This window comes from Ixodes scapularis, unplaced genomic scaffold (genome assembly GCF_016920785.2).
Source record: "Ixodes scapularis isolate PalLabHiFi unplaced genomic scaffold, ASM1692078v2 PGA_scaffold13__105_contigs__length_92229423, whole genome shotgun sequence".
NCBI lineage: Eukaryota > Metazoa > Arthropoda > Arachnida > Ixodida > Ixodidae > Ixodes > Ixodes scapularis.
The window spans coordinates 73,432,369-73,451,347 of NW_024609839.1; the positions used below are offsets into that span (position 1 = coordinate 73,432,369).

The following is an 18,979-nucleotide window of genomic DNA, read 5'->3' on the forward strand; positions in this document are numbered from 1 at the left end:
TTTTATGCGTCTCAGACGTCGCTTTTGTCTCCGTTGAAAATTAGCCTGCCACTCATAACTCGCACAAAGGTGGTTTTTCTCACTTTCCCGGCCGTGGCTTCCGCAGTGTACTGCGCGCAGCTAGATTCTATATACAATGTGGTTACAGACAGAAAGGCAAACTAACTAATCTTACGAAAGGGCAAACCAATCACGGGAACAAAAAGGCGAACCACAAACGTAGAGCCCAGCTCTGATGGAAGGCCAGCGGAGATATATCGAAGGCTCCTTGAATGACGACGACACGCTCTCTCTGCGATTTCCTCCTCGCAATGCCTAAATACCTAACGTTCACATGTTTAGCGTGAACACATGAGCCGCCGCTGCCGCACGGAGCGCCATCTGACAGATACCCGACGAAACTTCACTCTTCTGCTGAGATACGGTGGCTTCAAGAATATTAAAAGCATCGAGGTGTCATTCGCGCGGCAGTAAAACCTCGCTCAGTACTCGCTGGACGGCGTCGCTTCATGCGCGGTTGTATGGTGACATTTGTTTAATCATCGTGTATCCAACCGATCATCCAGTATAAGTAATACTAATAGTGAGAAACGCTCTGAAAAATACGCCTTCTCAACGGACTGGGTTTTCGGGAGACAGAAGAACCGTGTTTTTCCCACCGCAAAAACAAGCTACCTTTCGCTATCCGATTCAAAAGTTGTGAGGGATTTTCAAAATTTTTTAATTAACAAGTGAGGTTCATAGCAGACGACATTCGTCTCCATATATGCGCGGGATCTGTTGGCCGCCATTTCGACATCGAAAATCTCCGATTTCGAAACTGATCGCACTAAGTCATTTTCTCGCAAACACCCGGTACTTAGCTAAGTAACTTTGAAAGTGTAATTTAATCACAATTACATCTTACTTGCCTCAAAAGTTCTTAATTCATTACTATTAAAATTACTCACGCACAAAAAGTAATTAATTAGAATAACTTTCTACTTTTCGAAAGTGATGCAGTTACCTCGCTAATTCTTCAAATTTGGTAGAATTCACATGAATTGCGCGGCTTGGGCGATGGAAACTTCGGAATGCATCCCACCGCTTGCATTTTAAAACCACTCCCGTAAACCAAGCTGGAAAAGAAACGAAGATAAAAAACGCCACCGCAGCCTTCACCGTGAACTTTGGCTTTCCCGCACAACGCCTAAGCGCAGTAAGGAAACCAGCTTTCGGTATAGGCGCGAAGATTCCATGCACGTGCGCTCGCGCGCGAAAATGTATACATGTAGTACTACGTCCCCGCTTTAATTAGTGGAGCGCCATTTTCACCGCAGTCTTCCCCATTTTGCAAAGACAACTCGAAAGCGGCACCACGGAACGTCTACCGAAAACCATCCCGGGAAGCCCGAATCGTTAGAGGACTAAACGAAAACTCATACATACGATGCCCTGAATGTTAAACGAATTTCGCATACGTGGGCTCCAACGAACATTAATAGAAGTACTATTAAAAGCAAAGCAGTAATGATGCCAGCAAGCAGCCGCTGGCGAACGCGATGGGCAAAAAATTGGCGACGTACTGAAGCGTGCGACCGCGCTCGACGCCGCTACACAATAGAAGGGGAGCGCTCATTACGCGAAGAGTACGGCGCACTGAAGCTGCGTAAATTTTTTTGCCACAGAGGGCGCGCGTGAGTGTCCTTCAGAGGGTCGCGCACATTGTAGGGCCGTTACCCTCCTCTTCCTTCTGCGGGTCCCTCTCACGTACGCGGGGTGGATCAGCGTCTAGACATAACGGCGTCTGCTAAAGTGGGGACGCGGAGTACGCGAAACAGGGACAACTCTCCGCTGAAATAAACATGGCGGCCGTCACTCACGTGACCTCGCGGCGGCCAATGAGCGCGGTAGGCGGCTGACCCCGCAGCCAATCGCGGAGCCGAGCGCTGCCTTCGAAAGGAGGTGGATTAAGGCGGCGTTGAAAAGCTCGAAACGACCAACTAGTTCGTCCAACTGTGACCGAATCGGAGGGGTTGAGACACAGTAATACGTGCAATTGTGTAATTTCAAAGAGTATCTAATCCGAGATATCAGATGTTACGACGCAATGGAGGCGTTAAAAAAAAAAATGTCTGCTTCAGCGCGCTAGCCAATCACGAAAAACTAGGGGAGAAAGTGGCGTCAGGTGATTGGTCGGGCTGGCTTCCACTGGCTTTACGTCGAACGTAGCAGGGGCACTTGGACCGCGCCCCAGTGTAGACGCGCGGCGCAGAGCGTCATCTGCTTGTCAATCGATCGTGGGTGATCTCGCTCGCACACCCTCGTTTATCTAGATACAGAGAGCTCTGTTTTCTTGGTCTGACTCTCACGTGTTTGATCGCTTGCTATAAAAAGTTCCACATTCGAAAACAAATTATTAAAAAAATATCCCGGCAGAAAAAGTTGGTGTCTTGTGCGGTCGGAGAGTATTTTGGAAAAATGGAAATTGATGGGCAGAAAAATCTGACAGCTAGGCACTGCAGTAAACACAAAAAAAAAAAAAAAAAAATAGCCCGCCCCCCCCCCCCCCCCTTCCCCCCCCCCCCCCCCCCCCTTCCCCAAGAAGCATGGTAAAAAAATAGTCATGGCTCTTCGGGGAACGCTACTAAATTTCTTTCTCGTCTGTCGAATTAAGATATATGTAGGTGTGTAGGTGTATCCTAGATTAACTTTATGTTATTTTATCAAGGCGTAGACGTTTCAATGCGCCAAAACCGTCCTTTCTTCCTTCGATAATCAAATCTTTTAGGAAATACTTCGTGCGGGGCACGTATGATGCGTAAAACTTTGTCTCGCTTCTCGGCTGATCCTAGTGGAAAGACCAGATCCTATATTTGCGAGGCCTGAATTTGTCCGGTTGTGTAAATGACGAAGCAATTACTGCAGGTCAGCACGAGGTAGAAACCATAAAAGCCTTAAAAAGAAAAGAAGGAGAAAAAAAAAGTGCCATGCAAAAATACAAAACATTTTATTTCTCCGCAGTCAGGGAACAAGGGAGTTCAAAGTCAAAACACAAATCCCCCTGTCCCCGAAAAGACCGCTTGCTCCATCTCAAATTTCAATTGTGAACCGAGCTAGCAAAGAAACCATGAATTCCGTTTTTCGCATTACGCCCTCCAAAGGGAACAACTAGGAAAAAAAGGCGAAGAGAAAATTCTTTCAGTCGATTCATAGCATGCGTGCGTGTCCAGAATAAAATAATAATAGTAATAAAACCGACACGCAAGTTGATTTCCCTGCGGAACTACAGCGCAGAGAGAAAATGCAGTTGCAAAAGGCCACATTCAAGAATGTTCGCATTGTCGTATTCAAATAGGAAACGCCGTGTGTATAATAAAAAAAAAAAAATCTTTTCTTTTTTACATATGCAGACGAAATAACGCATTTGAAAGAACACAGATCTGAAAGCGGTGCTCTTAAATGAACGCGAGAAACTGATATAGCAACAAAAATAATATATTATTCATTTCTGAAAAGGAAGAAGGAGGGGGCGAGAGAGTCCTGCTGTAACAGACGCTGAAATGTCTGTACCTGTGCGTCGAGGAACGGCATAAATGGAGCGCAAAGAGACGGCAATGGACAAAAGACGGGAAAGGGGAAAAAAGGGAAGAAAAAAAAAATCACTAGCGTTCGCAGCGCCCCAAATGTGCGGTGGCGGAAGAGAGCGAGAGAGATCAAAACAATTACGGCTCAGCTCAGAAGAAAGAACAAACGGGGTGAGGGGTGAGGGGGGCATCACCGAAACTCAAGGCTGAAATCAAACCGCGGGAACGCCGCATCTCAAATGCCGCGGGGGAGAAGGGGACGAAAAAGGAAGAGGCGAACGAAGCAGACGCTATTCGCTGCCGCTGCCGTTGACACGCAAACCAATCCGTCTACTATAAATAGTTTCTCCGCATGTTCTCTTTAAATGAACACTTTTTTTTTTTTTTTTTACGTTAAGCGGAGACATCCACGATGCATCGTGGTCGCCTCGTATGACACGCAAAACGAGTAAACAAGCAAGATCGTCTCTCCGCGTAATGAGAGAAATGGCGTCCCGCCGCAAACGAATCGTTGCCATGGTTACCGGGAGAAAAGGAAAAACACGTGTAGGAGGGAAGGGTAAAGGAAAGAGAATGCAAAAAAACAACGGTCAAAATGGAGAAACGGCACGCGACGGAAGAAGCGTCTCGCAGGGTTGCCAACCGAGACATTTTCCCCTTTTTTTTCCCGCCTTCTCTCTTCCTTTCCCTAATTCCTATCCCTTTCCTTTTTCCCCCGACTGGCGGCGCGCGTCCCTCGCTTCCCTTTTTTTTTGGGCGGCTTGTTCGGGAAGAGGCATCATCGTCGGAGGACCGCGGGCGCAGGGGCAGGCAGCAGCGCTTGGTACGGTCGTTTCCCGAAGGTTTTTGGCCGCAGCTACGGCAGCAGCTCCGGCTAGCTGCGGCTAGCTGTGGTTTCCAGGGAGAGCAGCCATTCGTGTAGCTCGTGGTGTAAAAGCATTCGGCGTCGTGAAACGTGGCATCTTCCCCCTCCATCCCCCTCCACCGCGTGAATCACGTGAAACGCCGATAGTTTCTGATACTCCTATCTGACGCAAGAAGTGGGTGCTCGTCGCCGCTCTCTGTGTGTGTGCGTTGTGTGTGTTTGTCTCGACGACTGTGTCAGTTTAGGGAAAGCGACGACAAAAAAAGGGAAGACATCGCTTGTGATCGACAGGTAAGAGCCGGCGCAGGTAGATGCATTGCCCTATGGTGCTTTCTTTTTTTTTCTGTCTCCATTCATTCTACAAGGGGTCGTGGTTTTACTTTTTTATATATCCATTTCAGTGCGCCGGCGCGCTGGAGCGATGACCCTCGTTCATTATTAGCAACGTCAGTGCAGTATTCGAGGCTTCGTTGCTTGCTTAGCCTGGGTATTTCGCGAGTTTCAAACTCAATTAAGAAGATAGCGAGGCCTTGAGACTCGCGTTGCCGTCGAAGCGTTTCTTCTTAGAAAAAGCGCTTCGTGGTGAGTCAGCGCAGCCGACAGGTTCCGCGTGGTGGGAGCGACGCTAGCGGCACCTGGCGGTAGTAAGGTTTACTCACGGGCTGCGTTATTTGAAGCGAAGGTGGAGCTTCTTGGGAGTGCCGGAGGATGGCGCTTTTGTAGTTTACACATAACGTAAATTTGACAAATTTCGTTCATAAATCCTGTGCGAAGTTCTTCCGTGTTGGTCTACCCTATTCGCCAAAACAATAATCGTGGTTTACTGTGAATAACGTGTGACAACAGAAGAAACGGTGGAGCTTTATAGTTACAAAACGACGTGCTGCTTTGATATATCCCATTGATTTGATTGTGCTGGTGGAACATCATCAACATAATCCCAGTCACCCCATTCACAAATGCGCCCCCGGCGGTGGGCTTATCGTCAGTTTCGATTTGCACCGCATTATGGGATAGCAAATCGCCACCTCCACGATGAGGTGTAGCCGTGTCGCGATGTTGCATCGGAACGTCGTGTCGTCATTTCATGACGTTTTACCACACGTAGTTCTCTGCGTCGTCATGAGCGACGCCGCCGTCAGTTTCTGCAGTTCTCACCTTCCTGCGTTGTAGACTAGCCCCGGTTCTGTATATACAGTTCCTGCATGGTCTCGCGCACCTAGCTCGTCTTGGCCATCAGGCGTGGAGAGCTTCGGCCAGCCGACATACATCGGCGAGCGTAAAATGCCGGGCAGCAACTGCGTTGTGACTAGGGGTGTCGCGAACTTTTGTCGAACCAGATTTTTTGGTCCAACTTTCGGGGTTCGACTGGGTCCAACCGGTAGACGAACCTTCGACCTTTTCACCAGATTCGACCGGTTCGACGATCAGTGGGTTCGACTTTGTGGACAGTGTGGCCAGACCTTGATAGAAGCATGTCTAGGTTTGAAAAGCTTTTTTTTTTATGCAAAACAGCAGCAATAAAAAGTTAATAACCTAATTTCAGTATTGTATTAACTGAAATAGCCAATCAGCGCTGCACTTTATTCATCTCAGCCATTATCATCCAATCCGAAGCCAACTGGCCAGCCTGTCGCGCATGCGCACACGAGTGGAACCTTAATAGAAGGTTCGTCAAACTTTCCACTAAAAGTTCGAAAAATTCGAACCTGGTCGAACTCGGACCGCGGCCGGTTCGCGACACCCCTAGTTGTGGCGTGACCTCAACATGGCGGCGTCTCCGAGTTCCTCTGCGCTGCACTAGGGGCACCCTTTTACGCATGGAATCTCAATGTATCTATTTGTGTATATACAGTGCGTAAATGGCGATGACTTCGAGGCCCTCTTGCTGAAAGGATCTTTAGGGTAAATAAATAGAATTAAGCAGCGTCAATTCGACATTTTGTTGTTAGTTGGTTTTTTCAAACAAATTTACTAATATGAAGGATTACGTCGCAACCTGTTGAGGAGATGTCAGCATGGATGGACTTATAAACTTTTGTGCTTTACACACTTAAGGGGTCATGTAAGCCACACGCCAAACAGTTTTAGGAAGGAACAAAACCGCAGTGTAATGAAATAAATGTAAAGGCGCAAACGAGCTTGTGTACATTAAATATGATTGAAAAAAACCAAAAAAACCTGAGACTGCAGGTAACGACACACACACTCAAAAGTCGCGGTGTAAAATGGGGAGAAAGAAGGGGCGGCTGCCACCAGTCGACATGTATATTGGCATCTAACGCGTCGTTGAGAACGTTACTTTTGTAAGTCACATTCAAATTATAGGACACATTTGATAGGTGTAGCACAATTAAATATCCGTCCTACAGTTGGTGGAGCATACGCCGTGCAGAACTTACAAAAACGTTGAGTCAGGTAAGCGTCCTCTCACGATAACGTTGTCAACCCCTATATTCATCTGCCGGATAATATAGAGCGCGCGATTACAACGGTCCAGGGGTCATTCCATTGAAGTTTGAAATAGCGGCCTCTCGTAATGGACATTCATGTTGAGTGTTCGGGCCTCCACTGAAAAGGCCGTTTTGATGAGTCAACCCTCAGTTGTATCGAGTAATTTATTCAAGAAAATTTTGAGACCCCCCGTAAAGTTATATCACACAGAAATCACCATTAATTAGCATAACCTGTCATGTACAAATTCCATTACGCCTCGTCAGTGAGCGGTCTTGAAAGAACACATCCTTGTATATAATCCGCACCACGTACATTTTCAACGTTTATATTCCGGTAAATGTACAGCCACTGCTGGCTGCTCGCGGGAAAACGAACCCTATTCCAGCGCGCATTTGAGCTGCCTTGCGGGCAACGTCCGCTCTGGCGGTAGGGGCAAGCAAAACGCGGCTCCTCGTGGACTTGCGGTGTCGTCTGCGCTGTGTCTCGCATTCTCCGTGTGTGTTCGTTCGCTGATCTTACATGCGATGCTCCTCTTTCTCGTTTGATATGGGCAGAAGATTGGGAGGACCGTGGCGTAACTTGATCAGTCTTCATGGTAAGACATTGCATAGTAACTACATTGGACTTGATTGTCTCTAGATCTGGAAGCGCATTGTTGGGCTGGTTGGTACACGGCGCGTATACACAGCACGACGCTGTTAGCGCAATGTGCTTCCAGCACATTGTATATCCTCGCGTGAACAGGACGTAATCTTCAGCTGCGTCTCAAGTTTCGTTACCATATTGTATTCATTAGCGCCGTCTTTATTCGCGCAAGCTGGCGCTGCTTTACGTTCTACGGGCTCTGTGGGAAGTATTGTTACGTGTCGACGCCCAGCCTTGACTCTCGGATAGCATGGCCATCTCGCTGGCGTTCAGCCTTTCTCACTCGGACGACGCCCGAGCCAGTCACTCGGGGAAACGTATCGGGAAAACGTGACAAGTTTATTCCATAGCGAAATGTCTGATCCGAGACGACCGTCCCTCGAAGGGTCGAGGTTTTTATTCACACTTGAGGGAGAAGAGGGGTCCGTGGGCGGTGCTTTGCCATGAAGCGACCGACAGCAGTTGGACCAGCAAGCTCTTCCCCAAGGGATGGCAAGACGACACTTATCCCCCACACTCGACAATCTCTAGACTGTTTCCCAGCAGACATCCGGCGCCGTTTTAATTCTTCTCTCGCCACCCTGACAGATAAGCACCCAGAAGGCTAGAAGCACACATTTGAAGGTAAACGTTCGGCAGCAGGTAGAGGTCGGAATGGTTGACACGTGAGGGAGGGCAGTCCTTGGGCGGCGCTTCCCCTGAAGCGACCGACGCCAGCGAGACGAGCCAGGCCCCGAGCGTACGGCTAAGCCTGGGCTAATCCATTCCCCAAAGTAACCCTAACCCACGCACTCACAAACACAGGGACATGGGGACAGGTCATAACAATATATATTTTCAGGAAAGATGGACAAATTGGATATTGCGAAAACTACGCATCGCGCCAAGAAAAGGATTGTGTCCTTTTGATCCTAGGCCAACTATTAAAGTTCGGGATAATTAAATGAATTATTTTCGCGTAATTAATTTTTATATTTTGAGTTTAAGGGCATCGTTTCAATTAGAATCTTGCTGAGCATCAGCGAAAAACACTATATCAACAAAGTGCACAACAATAAAAGACACGAGCGGTATATTACAGCTTTCTGAAAAACCGCACAACTTCGACGGGTTTTTAAGTTTCGGTTTGCAATCAGAGCGCTTCTCGGCACGGACGGCACCGCACCCTGTGGAGAAGTAGTGCAACCAACCTCTGCTGCGCTGTCGTCGCGCAGCGCAGCAGAGGCATTAGGAACTTCAGGCAACCTTGAAGTATGTTTCCGGCCGTCTATTTTTATCGCTAAATTTAGCAGGGAAAATGGCGACGCATGACATGATGTCAAGTGACTTATACACACATTCAGTTGCTAGATTTAGCGGGAAAATTGACATCACGTGACTTCAACACCGATCCAGTTTCACCGCTATATTTAGTGGGGAAAATGACATCACGTGACTTCAACACCAATCCAGTTTGACCGCTATATTTAGTGGGGAAAATGACATCACTTCATGTCACGTGACCAACAGACAAATTCTCTCTTTTTTTTAGAGCGCAGCTGTTAGGCGCCCGTTTCCGGCTTGAGCGGCGCTGCCGTCGCTGTCGGCCTAACCGCGCGTTGCATTATGGGACGTTTCACATAATGACGTCAAACAACGTCACGTGTGACGTTACCCTCGTAGCGTCACACGGCGCCTAAATCTAGGGGGAGGGGGGATTTTTCCGCTAAATTTAGCGGGAAAATGTATCGCCTAAATTTAGCAAAAAAATTTCTCCGCTAAATTTAGCGGGAAATTTTTCTGCCAATTATAGCTGGCAATGTTTTTCGCTAAATTTCGCGGGGAAATTAACTTTGCCCATTTTTTTCGCTAAATTTGGCGGATAAGTTTTCTTGCCAAATTTAGCGGGGAAATTTACTGGGAAATTGCCTCACAATTTTACGGTAAATTCCCCTCCCTACCCTCCCCTCTCCCTCCCCTCCGTACACTTCCCTCCTCCTCCCCAAGAGCTGCGCTCTAATTCGGCATTACAGAAAATTATAAACGTCTTTCATTTATTTTTTTCCTGTGCATTGCGAATTGAAGTTTTAGTTCGCACTCGTTGTTCGAGTCCGCATTCGACCTTCAGGTCCCCTATTAGGAACCATGACCACTCTTTGAGCATCGACCGTATCGGCACTCTATCCCCCGAATCTCTTGAGGGCGCTGCCATTTCGGTGCCGAGTGCGGAACGGGCGCAGGTGGCGATCATTACAATTCGCAAATGCGACATTCATGAGCTTTAGATTTGGCGTCAGGAAATTCAATCGTTTTGTTTTGTAACAAACAGTTTTAACATTTATAAAAAAAATTAAAAATCACAAAGAATCGTTTTTTTGTGTTTCTTTTTTTTTTTGCGTGTGTGTGCGCGCATGTATGATTGCACATAGAGCTTAAGACAACTGACAACAACGGTGTTAAGCTCCAAGACAGCCGACGTGTCGTCAATCTGAGGCGTAGCTCATTTCGTAGCTCTATTTTAAACTATCCAATTCGAATTCACTTCGAGCCAAATTTTCACTATTCGCGCAACTTTACTTATAAAGTATAAAAGGGCAAACTTTTGTCCCGCCCTCGTCCTTTCTGGCGTTCATGTGCTTTCCTTTATCCCAGTGCCCGTCGCTTCATTTCCCAATCCTTCACAGAAAACAAAACAACTGAAAGACGTTTACAATCCCTTGTAACGCCGAATTAGAGCGCAGCTCTTGAGGAGGAGGAGGGGAAGGTATGGAGAGGAGGGTATGCCCCTCCTCCTCATTCCTCTCCCTTCCTCCTATCCTGCTCGCCTCCCATTTAGGGGAAAATTTCCCGCTAAATTGAGCAGAAAATTTGCCGCTAAAATTAGCGGGGAAATTTGCCCATAATGCAACGCGCGGTGACGTCACTGGTGACCCCGTGACGTTACACGTGACATCACGTATGTCATGGGATATGTCCCATAATGCACCGCGCGGCTACGCCGACGGCGACGCCGCTCAAGCCGGGGACAAACGCCTAAAAGCTGCGTTTAGATATGATTGGTGAAGAATATGCGCACAAACGGGAAACCGAGGTACCGCGCATGAACACCCAGCGGACTCGGAGTGCTCTGCAGCAACAGCATAGTCTCCTTGGCCACTGACAGGGCTGGCGGTATTGTGAAATATACCCCGACCAAGCTGATGATGACCGAACAGAGGCAAAGGCCGCCAGTGGTAAGCTGTCTGATGCTACTTTATGGCGGCCAGTGATCTACATGCTCCCACCGCCAGAATTTCCTACACAAAGTACACAAGCCTATGGTAAACACCCCCGAGCCACTCCCAGAAACTTGTTACAAAGCCCCCCCCCCCCCCCCCCTTTCCCTCCCACCCCTCAAATTGAAATTGACAATCCTAAAAACAAATTATAGTCTAAGCTTGCGCCGGGCATTTCGTGGCATTCCAGTGAACCAAAGACCCGCAAATGTAGATGACGTCGTAGAATTTACTGAGTCACTCATGATGAGCTCGACCGTCACTTCTCAATGAAGTGTTTGAAAATTTCTTGGTGAAGCTCTAAAATAGCGTTGGCTTTGTTTCTCAAAGTATGAGGCTAGGTTGTCCTGTTTCTAATGCAAGCTCTCGCTACGTAAACCCAAAGTCGTCTATGACGGCTGGTGTATGAAGTGACTGGAGGCACATGAGTAAAGTTCCGTTTTTTCGTGGTTTATTTTCCCACAGATTCGGTGTTTTTCGCTGTCAGTTTCGGTGTAAAAAAAAAAAACAAAAAAAACATTGGCGTTTATGGGGGGCTTATGCTGAAGAAAACAGGTCACGGCTGTGGAACTCCTCAACCCTCAGGGAACATGCGCGTGACCAAAACTTGGAAAACGTACCCACTGCCATAGCGTCATTTATTCTAGACAGCCTGTCAATTACACGACGGAGCCATTGAGCGCCCGGCCGCTGGAAGAAAAAAGGCGAGGAGCAACGGCGAACGGTTACTCATATGGTAGCGCAGGGCCACTTCTGTTCCGGGGGTGATGCCTCAGCCAGCGCCAAAAATACGAACGGTGGCCTTTCCGCGAAATAGGAACAACCCGCAACGTAGAAAGAAGAAAGAAAGCTGCCGGCCTTCTTCTTCGGCGAATGACGACGAGCGAGCAATAATAATAATTATAGGGATTGTGGGGATATTTATACAGCGTGTAGTTGGTCAGCCATTTCAAAGTTCCGACCAGTCACTCACTGTAGATGAGCAATTTTAGCCAGTGCAGTAGCACCGCTAGCCTGGGGTCTTTAACGTGCACCACGCAGTAGTGATCCACGACCGCACGCCGGTACGATGCTCATCCAGATCGAAACCGGCAGGGGTGGGGATTGAATCCAGGATCTCTGGGTTTTGCAGTCCGAGCTTTCGCTCCACGTGCTCCGAGCTGGTGTGCGCTAACCTTCTAGGCCGATCCCCCTGATGAACGAGCCGCCCAACCTCTGCAAGGCTCCAAAGGCCGACTTTCGGAGCCGCAAGAGGGCCGTCCAGGGCGTGATGCGCAATGGGTATAATCAGTGGTATAATCTAATAAGTTTGAAAGATGTGCATATGTGCTCAATCTAACGCTCAGTCGGGAAAGCAGACGCACACGCGAATGAGCTTTCGTCTTTTTGCTTCGCCTTGCACGCCTCCCAGGAGATAGCTCGTACTCAAATCAAGGTTATCATATTTGATAAATATCGTCGTTTTAACATAAGTAAACACGTCAAAAACCTCATATCATCGACAAAGTTGTGCCGTATTCAGTTTTAGTGGCGCCAGCTGCCCCCGAGGTGGAAGAAGAAGAAGAAAATAAATGGTGCTATGGAGAATTTGGCAGCCTTGAAATGGCGCCGGCTACCCCAAAACTTGAAGGTGATATGAACTAAGACCTAAAAACGTAATGAATAAAGAAGAAAAGAAATGAGTACGAAGTAAGAGCACAGGCCTGACACGACCACACCAGCACACACACTCACAAACACGCGCACAAAAAAAAAAAAACAAAAAAAAACAAAAAAAAAAAAACGGAGCGTTGCAGAACACTTGCTTCAAAACACAGCACAGAACAGTTGATGCAGTTGACGCATTTCTTGTCAGTCTGTTGCTTGTCTCATTTTCAGCTGGGATAAAGCACATCACCTACACTCTCGCTACATACTGTCACGCTCACTCACTTGTGCACATAGCTACAAATATATACAACCATAGACGTACGGCATATGTCTGTACTTAATATTCGTATAAAAGTCCACTGTCTTTTAAAAAAGTCACAAATAATGTTTAGTGCTTTCTTGAGTGTTTGCCGGTTCGCCCAAGGGCCCAAAATCTTTGCTAAAGATAAGGGACGACTGTCCAATAGTTGAAGTCGAGTTTTCATTCGATTCCTTTCACTGGCGTAGCACTTACATTCTAAGAGGATGTGATTAACATCCTCAAAAGGATCACCACATTTGCATACTGGGGTCACACGATGTCCAATTCGATGCAAGAAACTTCCAGTAAAAGCCATTGTTTGTCGTACAAGAGCTGTATGGAGAAGAAGGAGACCGTCCGTTGACCCTCCCCATCTCGCACCCGCGATGCACCGAAGTACGTTAATGATAGCATTCACTTTTTTTTCAAGCATATCAATATGCCTAAGGTGCCTTCATAAATATGCCTCGACCATGTAAGAGAACAGTCTAGCACGACACCAAGGAATCTGTGCCACTTGAATCGCTCGGTGTTTTCTAGTGAAGTGTAGAACTGCCGATTTTTTAGCTGAGATGTCCATGCCTCTTTCACGAAGGTATTTGTATGTCTCATCGAGGCCAGACTGCAACTGCAATTGTAAAGTTTCTGAAGAAGAACCAGATGCCCATATGCAAATATCATCTGCATACATCGAGATTTGGAGCGTTGGAGGGAGTCGCTGGGGTAATTTAGCAATGACAACGTTGAATAAAGTAGGGCTAAGTACGCTACCTTGTGGAACCCCATGTTTTAACTCATGTTCCGTGCTGTTGCCTTCGTTTGTGGCTACAAATATCTTGCGATGGAGCAGGAAGTTTTTTATCCAACGTACAACCCGTCCTGGCACTTTCAGTTGAATGAGTCCGTGCAGAACATGTGTGTGGCTCACGGTATCAAAGGCGCGATGAATATCCAAGAAGACTGCTATGGTTATGTTCCCAGATGCGCGCTCGTGTTCCACTGTGGTAACAAGGTCAAGCACAGAGTCAATAGTGCACCTTCTAGGGCGAAATCCAGTCATTTGTTCAAGTAATACGTGATTGGATTCTAACCACTATTGAAGGCGCAAATGTATCATCTTTTCCAGAAGTTACGCTACACAGCTAGTGAGACTTACTGGACGAAACGATTCTAGGGCTGCTGGGCTTTTCCCACACTTTAGTAAAGGAACAACCTTTGCCAGTTTCCATGAGTCCGGGAGAGTTTCTTTTCTCCAGACATCATTAAAGATCTCAAGAAGACTTATTTTAGTTCCCCGACCAAGGTTTGCAAGTGCTTGATATGTTATTTGGTCATGACCCGCAGTTGTGCGTTTACTAACCGTCGCCAGTGCATCTTCCAGTTCACGAATACTGAAATCACGATCCAGGTGTGAATTACTTGAGTTAATTTCTTCTCCTATACTTTTAATTGCGGCTTCGCATGATGCGTAGTATTCAGGGGAGGTCATCGCGTCTCCCTGCTTTGTAAGTAGAGCGCAGAATTGATTCGCCACTGTCAATTCCGAAGTACCTTGTGAAGTACCTTGTACCTTGTGGGTAGTGGTCACCTCGGGGGTGACCACTACCCGAGGTGACCACTACCCACAAACTATTCCTCCCTTGAGCCTCCCCCCGTTGTGCTACTTCGTCAGTCTAACTACCTTACGGAAAGGCAAGCTCTTTGCTCTCCCTCCTTTCTCCCCCTCTCCACATCGCTCAGACCAACCTTCAAGGTCGCCATGTGAATCGCAAGCAGAGGCACAGAGGCAAGGCAGACGCCGCGATCCTCCCTATCCCCATTACGCGTCACTACACACGTGACTCGGAAGACGGTGTAAGAGTTGAGGAGGTTGGGAGGCGCCCAAAACGTCAGTAGTTTTACTTAAAAAAAAAAAAAAGAAGTAACGCACGTAGGCCAGATTTGTTTTCAGTTCTTTAATCCGGACGTGACAGGGAAAAAACTAACACGATTATTTGAGCGAAGTCCAGACATTCTTGCACGGCCCTTTTACTTATAGTCCGTTGCAACTCAAGAAGGTAGAACGAGGGAAAGGAAGGTCGGGGAGGAGGAAGCAGACGGAACGCTGGAGAAGGGAGGCGGAAACCTCCTCCTCTCTTTAGCGTTCCGTCTGCTTCCTCCTCCTCGACCTTCCTTTCCCTCACTCTACCTTCTTGAGCTATGAAAGAGCACTTGCCACGTGTGTGTATGTGTGCGTGTGTCTGTTCCTGGGCGTGACAAATTACTATTGCACAAAGCAAAATTCATATTTAAATAATTGAAATGATGGCAACAGACGCACATCCTATGAAATGTTGGGGGCTGCGAATACCATTCGCTCATATTGGACTACACGCCCGATATCAACCACTCCGATAAGATGTCGTTTACGGTTCGATTCTTGGACCCAAGTGTGGCAAAGTCATTGTCCAGAAACATTTTATCGCCTTTAAATCAGTCAATGAGCCCACTAGATAAGCCCTTAAAGGCCGACGACCAGACTGGAGATACTGCAAGGCAGAAGATCCTTTTCACCATGGGGGAGGAGGAAACAGGAAACGGTGGGCAGTGTAGAAGAGGGAGAGGGAAGCGAGGGAAAAGTGGAAAGCGCGAGCTGGTCGCCGGCCTTTAAAGGGATGGTGAACCGAAATTTGGATTTCAAAAAAAAAACAATGCAGGAGATGTAGGCGGGACGCTACAATCCCTACAACACTACTCATAAGGCGATATCTCGAATGAACGGCCGCATTTTTGGTAAAAGAGGTCGAGATTGAACCAGGCCAACGAGGCGCGTGACGTAGAGATATCTCGTATCTCGTTTCCTCCTCTCTTCGCTTCGCTCCCTCAAGGCGGCGAGGCGGAGAAGACATGAACATTTCTGTCGTTCCCTCTCCTTCTCGGAAAAAACATGACGTGAACATTTCTGTCAAATGTACCTCCTTTTTTTTTAAAAAATACAATCATCCGTGTGGCACGCTTTTGTCGCGTGTTTTGTGGAATCCATATTTCGGTTCAGCATCCCGAGAAAAGCTTGTTGTCAATACTGGATGAGCACGGAATCAAGCTTGAAGATTGTCGCAGTCGTGATAACTAAAGGTGATAACGGCAAACACGACGGAAAAAAACAACAACAAAAACATGCAAGCAAAAATCCTTTTACCCCCCTCCCCTCCCCCCTCCCCCCCCCCCCCCCCCCCGCCCCCCAATTTAGAGGCCATTCTCATTCAACCTCGTAGTAGGGAATGATGCAGCATCTTCAACGAAAATCCGTCACCCTTTTTGGCATACTCCAGGGGATTGTGCTCTATGTCTCCTGTTCGGCATTGAAATATCCTCATAGATAACGTCAAAGGGCTTACTTTTGAAGCCGTTTAGTGAAACCCACTGGGTTTTTTTCCGAATTCAGCGTCATCTGGTGGATCAAAGAGCAGCCTCAATTTCGACAAACTAATGGCATTCATGAAATTCTATTTCATCGGGCACCGTCACTTTCGGCTGATGATAATTGGTTTTTAGATCACCTCATAACTCTTTCTTGATTTGTTTCAGTTTCGACGGTGTGAACATAAGAACCGACCAGTACAAAGCAGCGACCCATAAGCGCCTTGGTTAAATTTCTGCTGTCAAAAGGCTTTTGAGCCAAACTTGTGTTAAGAGATTGATTGGGCCACATTTTGAAATAAACGATTACGCAGCCTTTGTATCTAATAGACCGATCTCACCAAGCGTTCGGCGCATGCGTGACGCCGCCTTAACTTTAGTTCACAGGAGGCAAACGGCAGTGCACGAGAGGGCTCGTGCTGTCTCGTGCTCCTCTCGTGCAGAGCTTCAGGGAGATTGTCGCACGTGCAGAGAGACTTAAGTTCCTTCGATGCATTGCGGCAGCGATGGTGTAGTAAAACTGACTGGTGAGATCGGTCTATTGGTGCGTCGTGTTGGTGCTGACGTCTCGAACGTACAGGTCTCGTACACTTTCTGCTTGGTAGTATCTTCCCCGTCCTCAAGATGGCCACCATTAGGTTGTGATCAAAGTTGCCAGTCTGAATGTCCAAAAGTGTGGAAAGGCAATCCTCAGAAGGAGCTAATCAGTTCTAGTAGCGTCAGGGATGCATGCATGGGTCTCGGCAGGGCAGGGCATCAGAGAACATTTTTTGGCCATTAATTTGTGAAGCAAACTAGAAACCTTTTGGTCTTTTAACCTCGATTCCGAAGCAGAAAGCATGGCAATGGAAACGAAGGGTGCCGGTAAGGGTGAGAAATGTATTCATAATAGTGAGAGATGACTGCTGAAAAAGTTTGGTTAAAAGTCTTCAATAAAATAAAGTGTTTTTTTTTTGGGGAGGGGGGGGGAGGGAGTGGGATGAGAATTTGGGAAGGTAGGGAAACTTGAGAAGGCACCACCCTAATTGATTATGATGGGGTAGGGGGGAAGGACAAATTGTAACTTGAGAGTATCTTGAAAATAACCAGTTATACTTTTCTTTTAACAATTAGTACACTGACCTTTCAGAGTTGAGAACTTAGTACCAATAACTATTTTCCTTGGAACTAAGTGACTTAAATACTTTTTTTCTCGGTATCGGCTACAGGTCTCATTTCCCCTTCGCAGGGACAGCTGGGCCTTGTCGGCGCGGCAGGCAATGGTTGAGCCGCTGCTGCCCTGCCAGATCCGGTGCATCCTCGCTTCGCAGACGCAGACCCTCCGACAACGCGTGCTCAGACCAGACCTGGCCTCGGTGCCCTACCGCGGTGACCAGCTGGCTACCACGGCGCACTTCGGCGCTTTCGTTGACGGCACCCTCGTGGGGGTCGTGTCAGCCTTCTACGAGCCCCTCCTGATCCCCATCGCCCCGGCAGGAACGCTACGGGCCGCATCCTTCGAGTCCGCTACTCCACCGGAGTCTAAGACTGACGACCCGGGTGCCAAGTCGTCGGATGAACCATCTGATGATGCAAAGGTCAAGCTAGCGTCCAAGCTGGTCGACGAGTCGCCATGCAAGGCGACAGACGATCCGGTGCCCACGGAAGACTTGAGGTCGAATGCCGACGTCGAGACGCACCAGGATTCGCCGACGAAGACGAGGCAAGGTGCCAAGACGGACATAGTGAGCGACTCGAAGCTGGAACCGACGTCCTGTGCGGAATCCGGCCCAAACGTCGAAGACGTAAAACCAGAACCCGACTCCAAGTCTGGATCCCAGGAGTCCCAAGCTGACCGGGCGAATTCCAGGCGAGACGCGAGCCTGGAGCGACCCAACAACAACAACCACGACAACACGAATCCTTCTACTCCGGAGTCGGAGCCCAAACCGGAGCCGGAGCAAAACGGTCAAGCCAAGCCGGAGCCCGGAGCAGTTGCCTTCAGGTTGGCTTCAGCGTCCAACTCATGGAGGATCCGAGGTCTTGCCGTGGACCTGCCGGTGCGGGGCAGGGGTCTGGGATCGAGGCTTATCGCCACCTGCATCGACCACGCCAGGAAGCAGGATGGGACTTGCGTCTGGTGCGTTGCTCGTTGCTCAGCCGAGCCGGTCTACGAGAAGATGGGCTTCCATCGGGCGGGCGACGTGTTTTACCTGGAAGGGATCGGTCCCGTGCGGTACATGATACGGGCCCTGATCTAAGCTGCGGCTTGTGACCGCTCGCCTGTTGTGGCGGGCATATCGGCAGCTTGTATTCCAAGCAGACAGTGGGCAGCGTCGTGTAGCGATGATTGATTGATTTTTTTACATCCCGCACAGAGAGAAAGAGAACTAGCTGCAGACGCTACTATTGTACAGATATTTGATTGTCCGTGGTTACCGCTGGTGCTGCTCCCCGTTGTAGAAAATTTGGCATCGAGGCATCCTTTTTTTATTGGTGCTGAACCACTATATAAAGTCTACGATATTGATCTGGATGACTAATAAACGCTTAGTTAGAATATATACGGAAGTAAGAAGAGTCACAAAGGGGGAAGAAGACCTGAAATTCTCAGAGGTGTAGAACGTGAAAGACCCAAGGGACAAACAAAACGCAGCACACATGAACAGTGCTCTCTTGTGTCTACTCTCAGTTGAGACCCCCCAAAAAATTAGTTTGACATGCTCTCCTACTTTTAATACATTGAACAATCCGTTTCCTGATTATTTTAGTGAATGTGCTCACTCTATGAAAGGCAACAGGGCAAACCGAAACTTAACAAGGCTGGAATCCCACGATGGCGCCCAAGGTTTCGCAGGCATAC

The 18,979-nt window shown here is 48.0% G+C and overlaps 1 protein-coding gene across 1 annotated transcript; it reads left to right on the forward strand.

The window, feature by feature from the left end:
* The first annotated feature begins 4,398 nt into the window (after nt 1-4,398).
* LOC8038652 lies at nt 4,399-18,678 on the forward strand. The gene is made up of 2 exons (XM_002412786.4): nt 4,399-4,722; nt 17,366-18,678. The coding sequence occupies exon 2, from the start codon at nt 17,397-17,399 to the stop codon at nt 18,375-18,377; it is 981 nt and encodes a 326-aa protein (XP_002412831.3). The 5' UTR covers nt 4,399-4,722; nt 17,366-17,396; the 3' UTR covers nt 18,378-18,678.
* The last annotated feature ends 301 nt before the right edge of the window (nt 18,679-18,979 follow it).

What these genes read in the sequence shown, in the direction of transcription:
- LOC8038652 (XM_002412786.4), top strand. Translation starts at nt 17,397, where the DNA reads ATGGTTGAGCCGCTGCTGCCCTGCCAGATCCGGTGCATCCTCGCTTCG.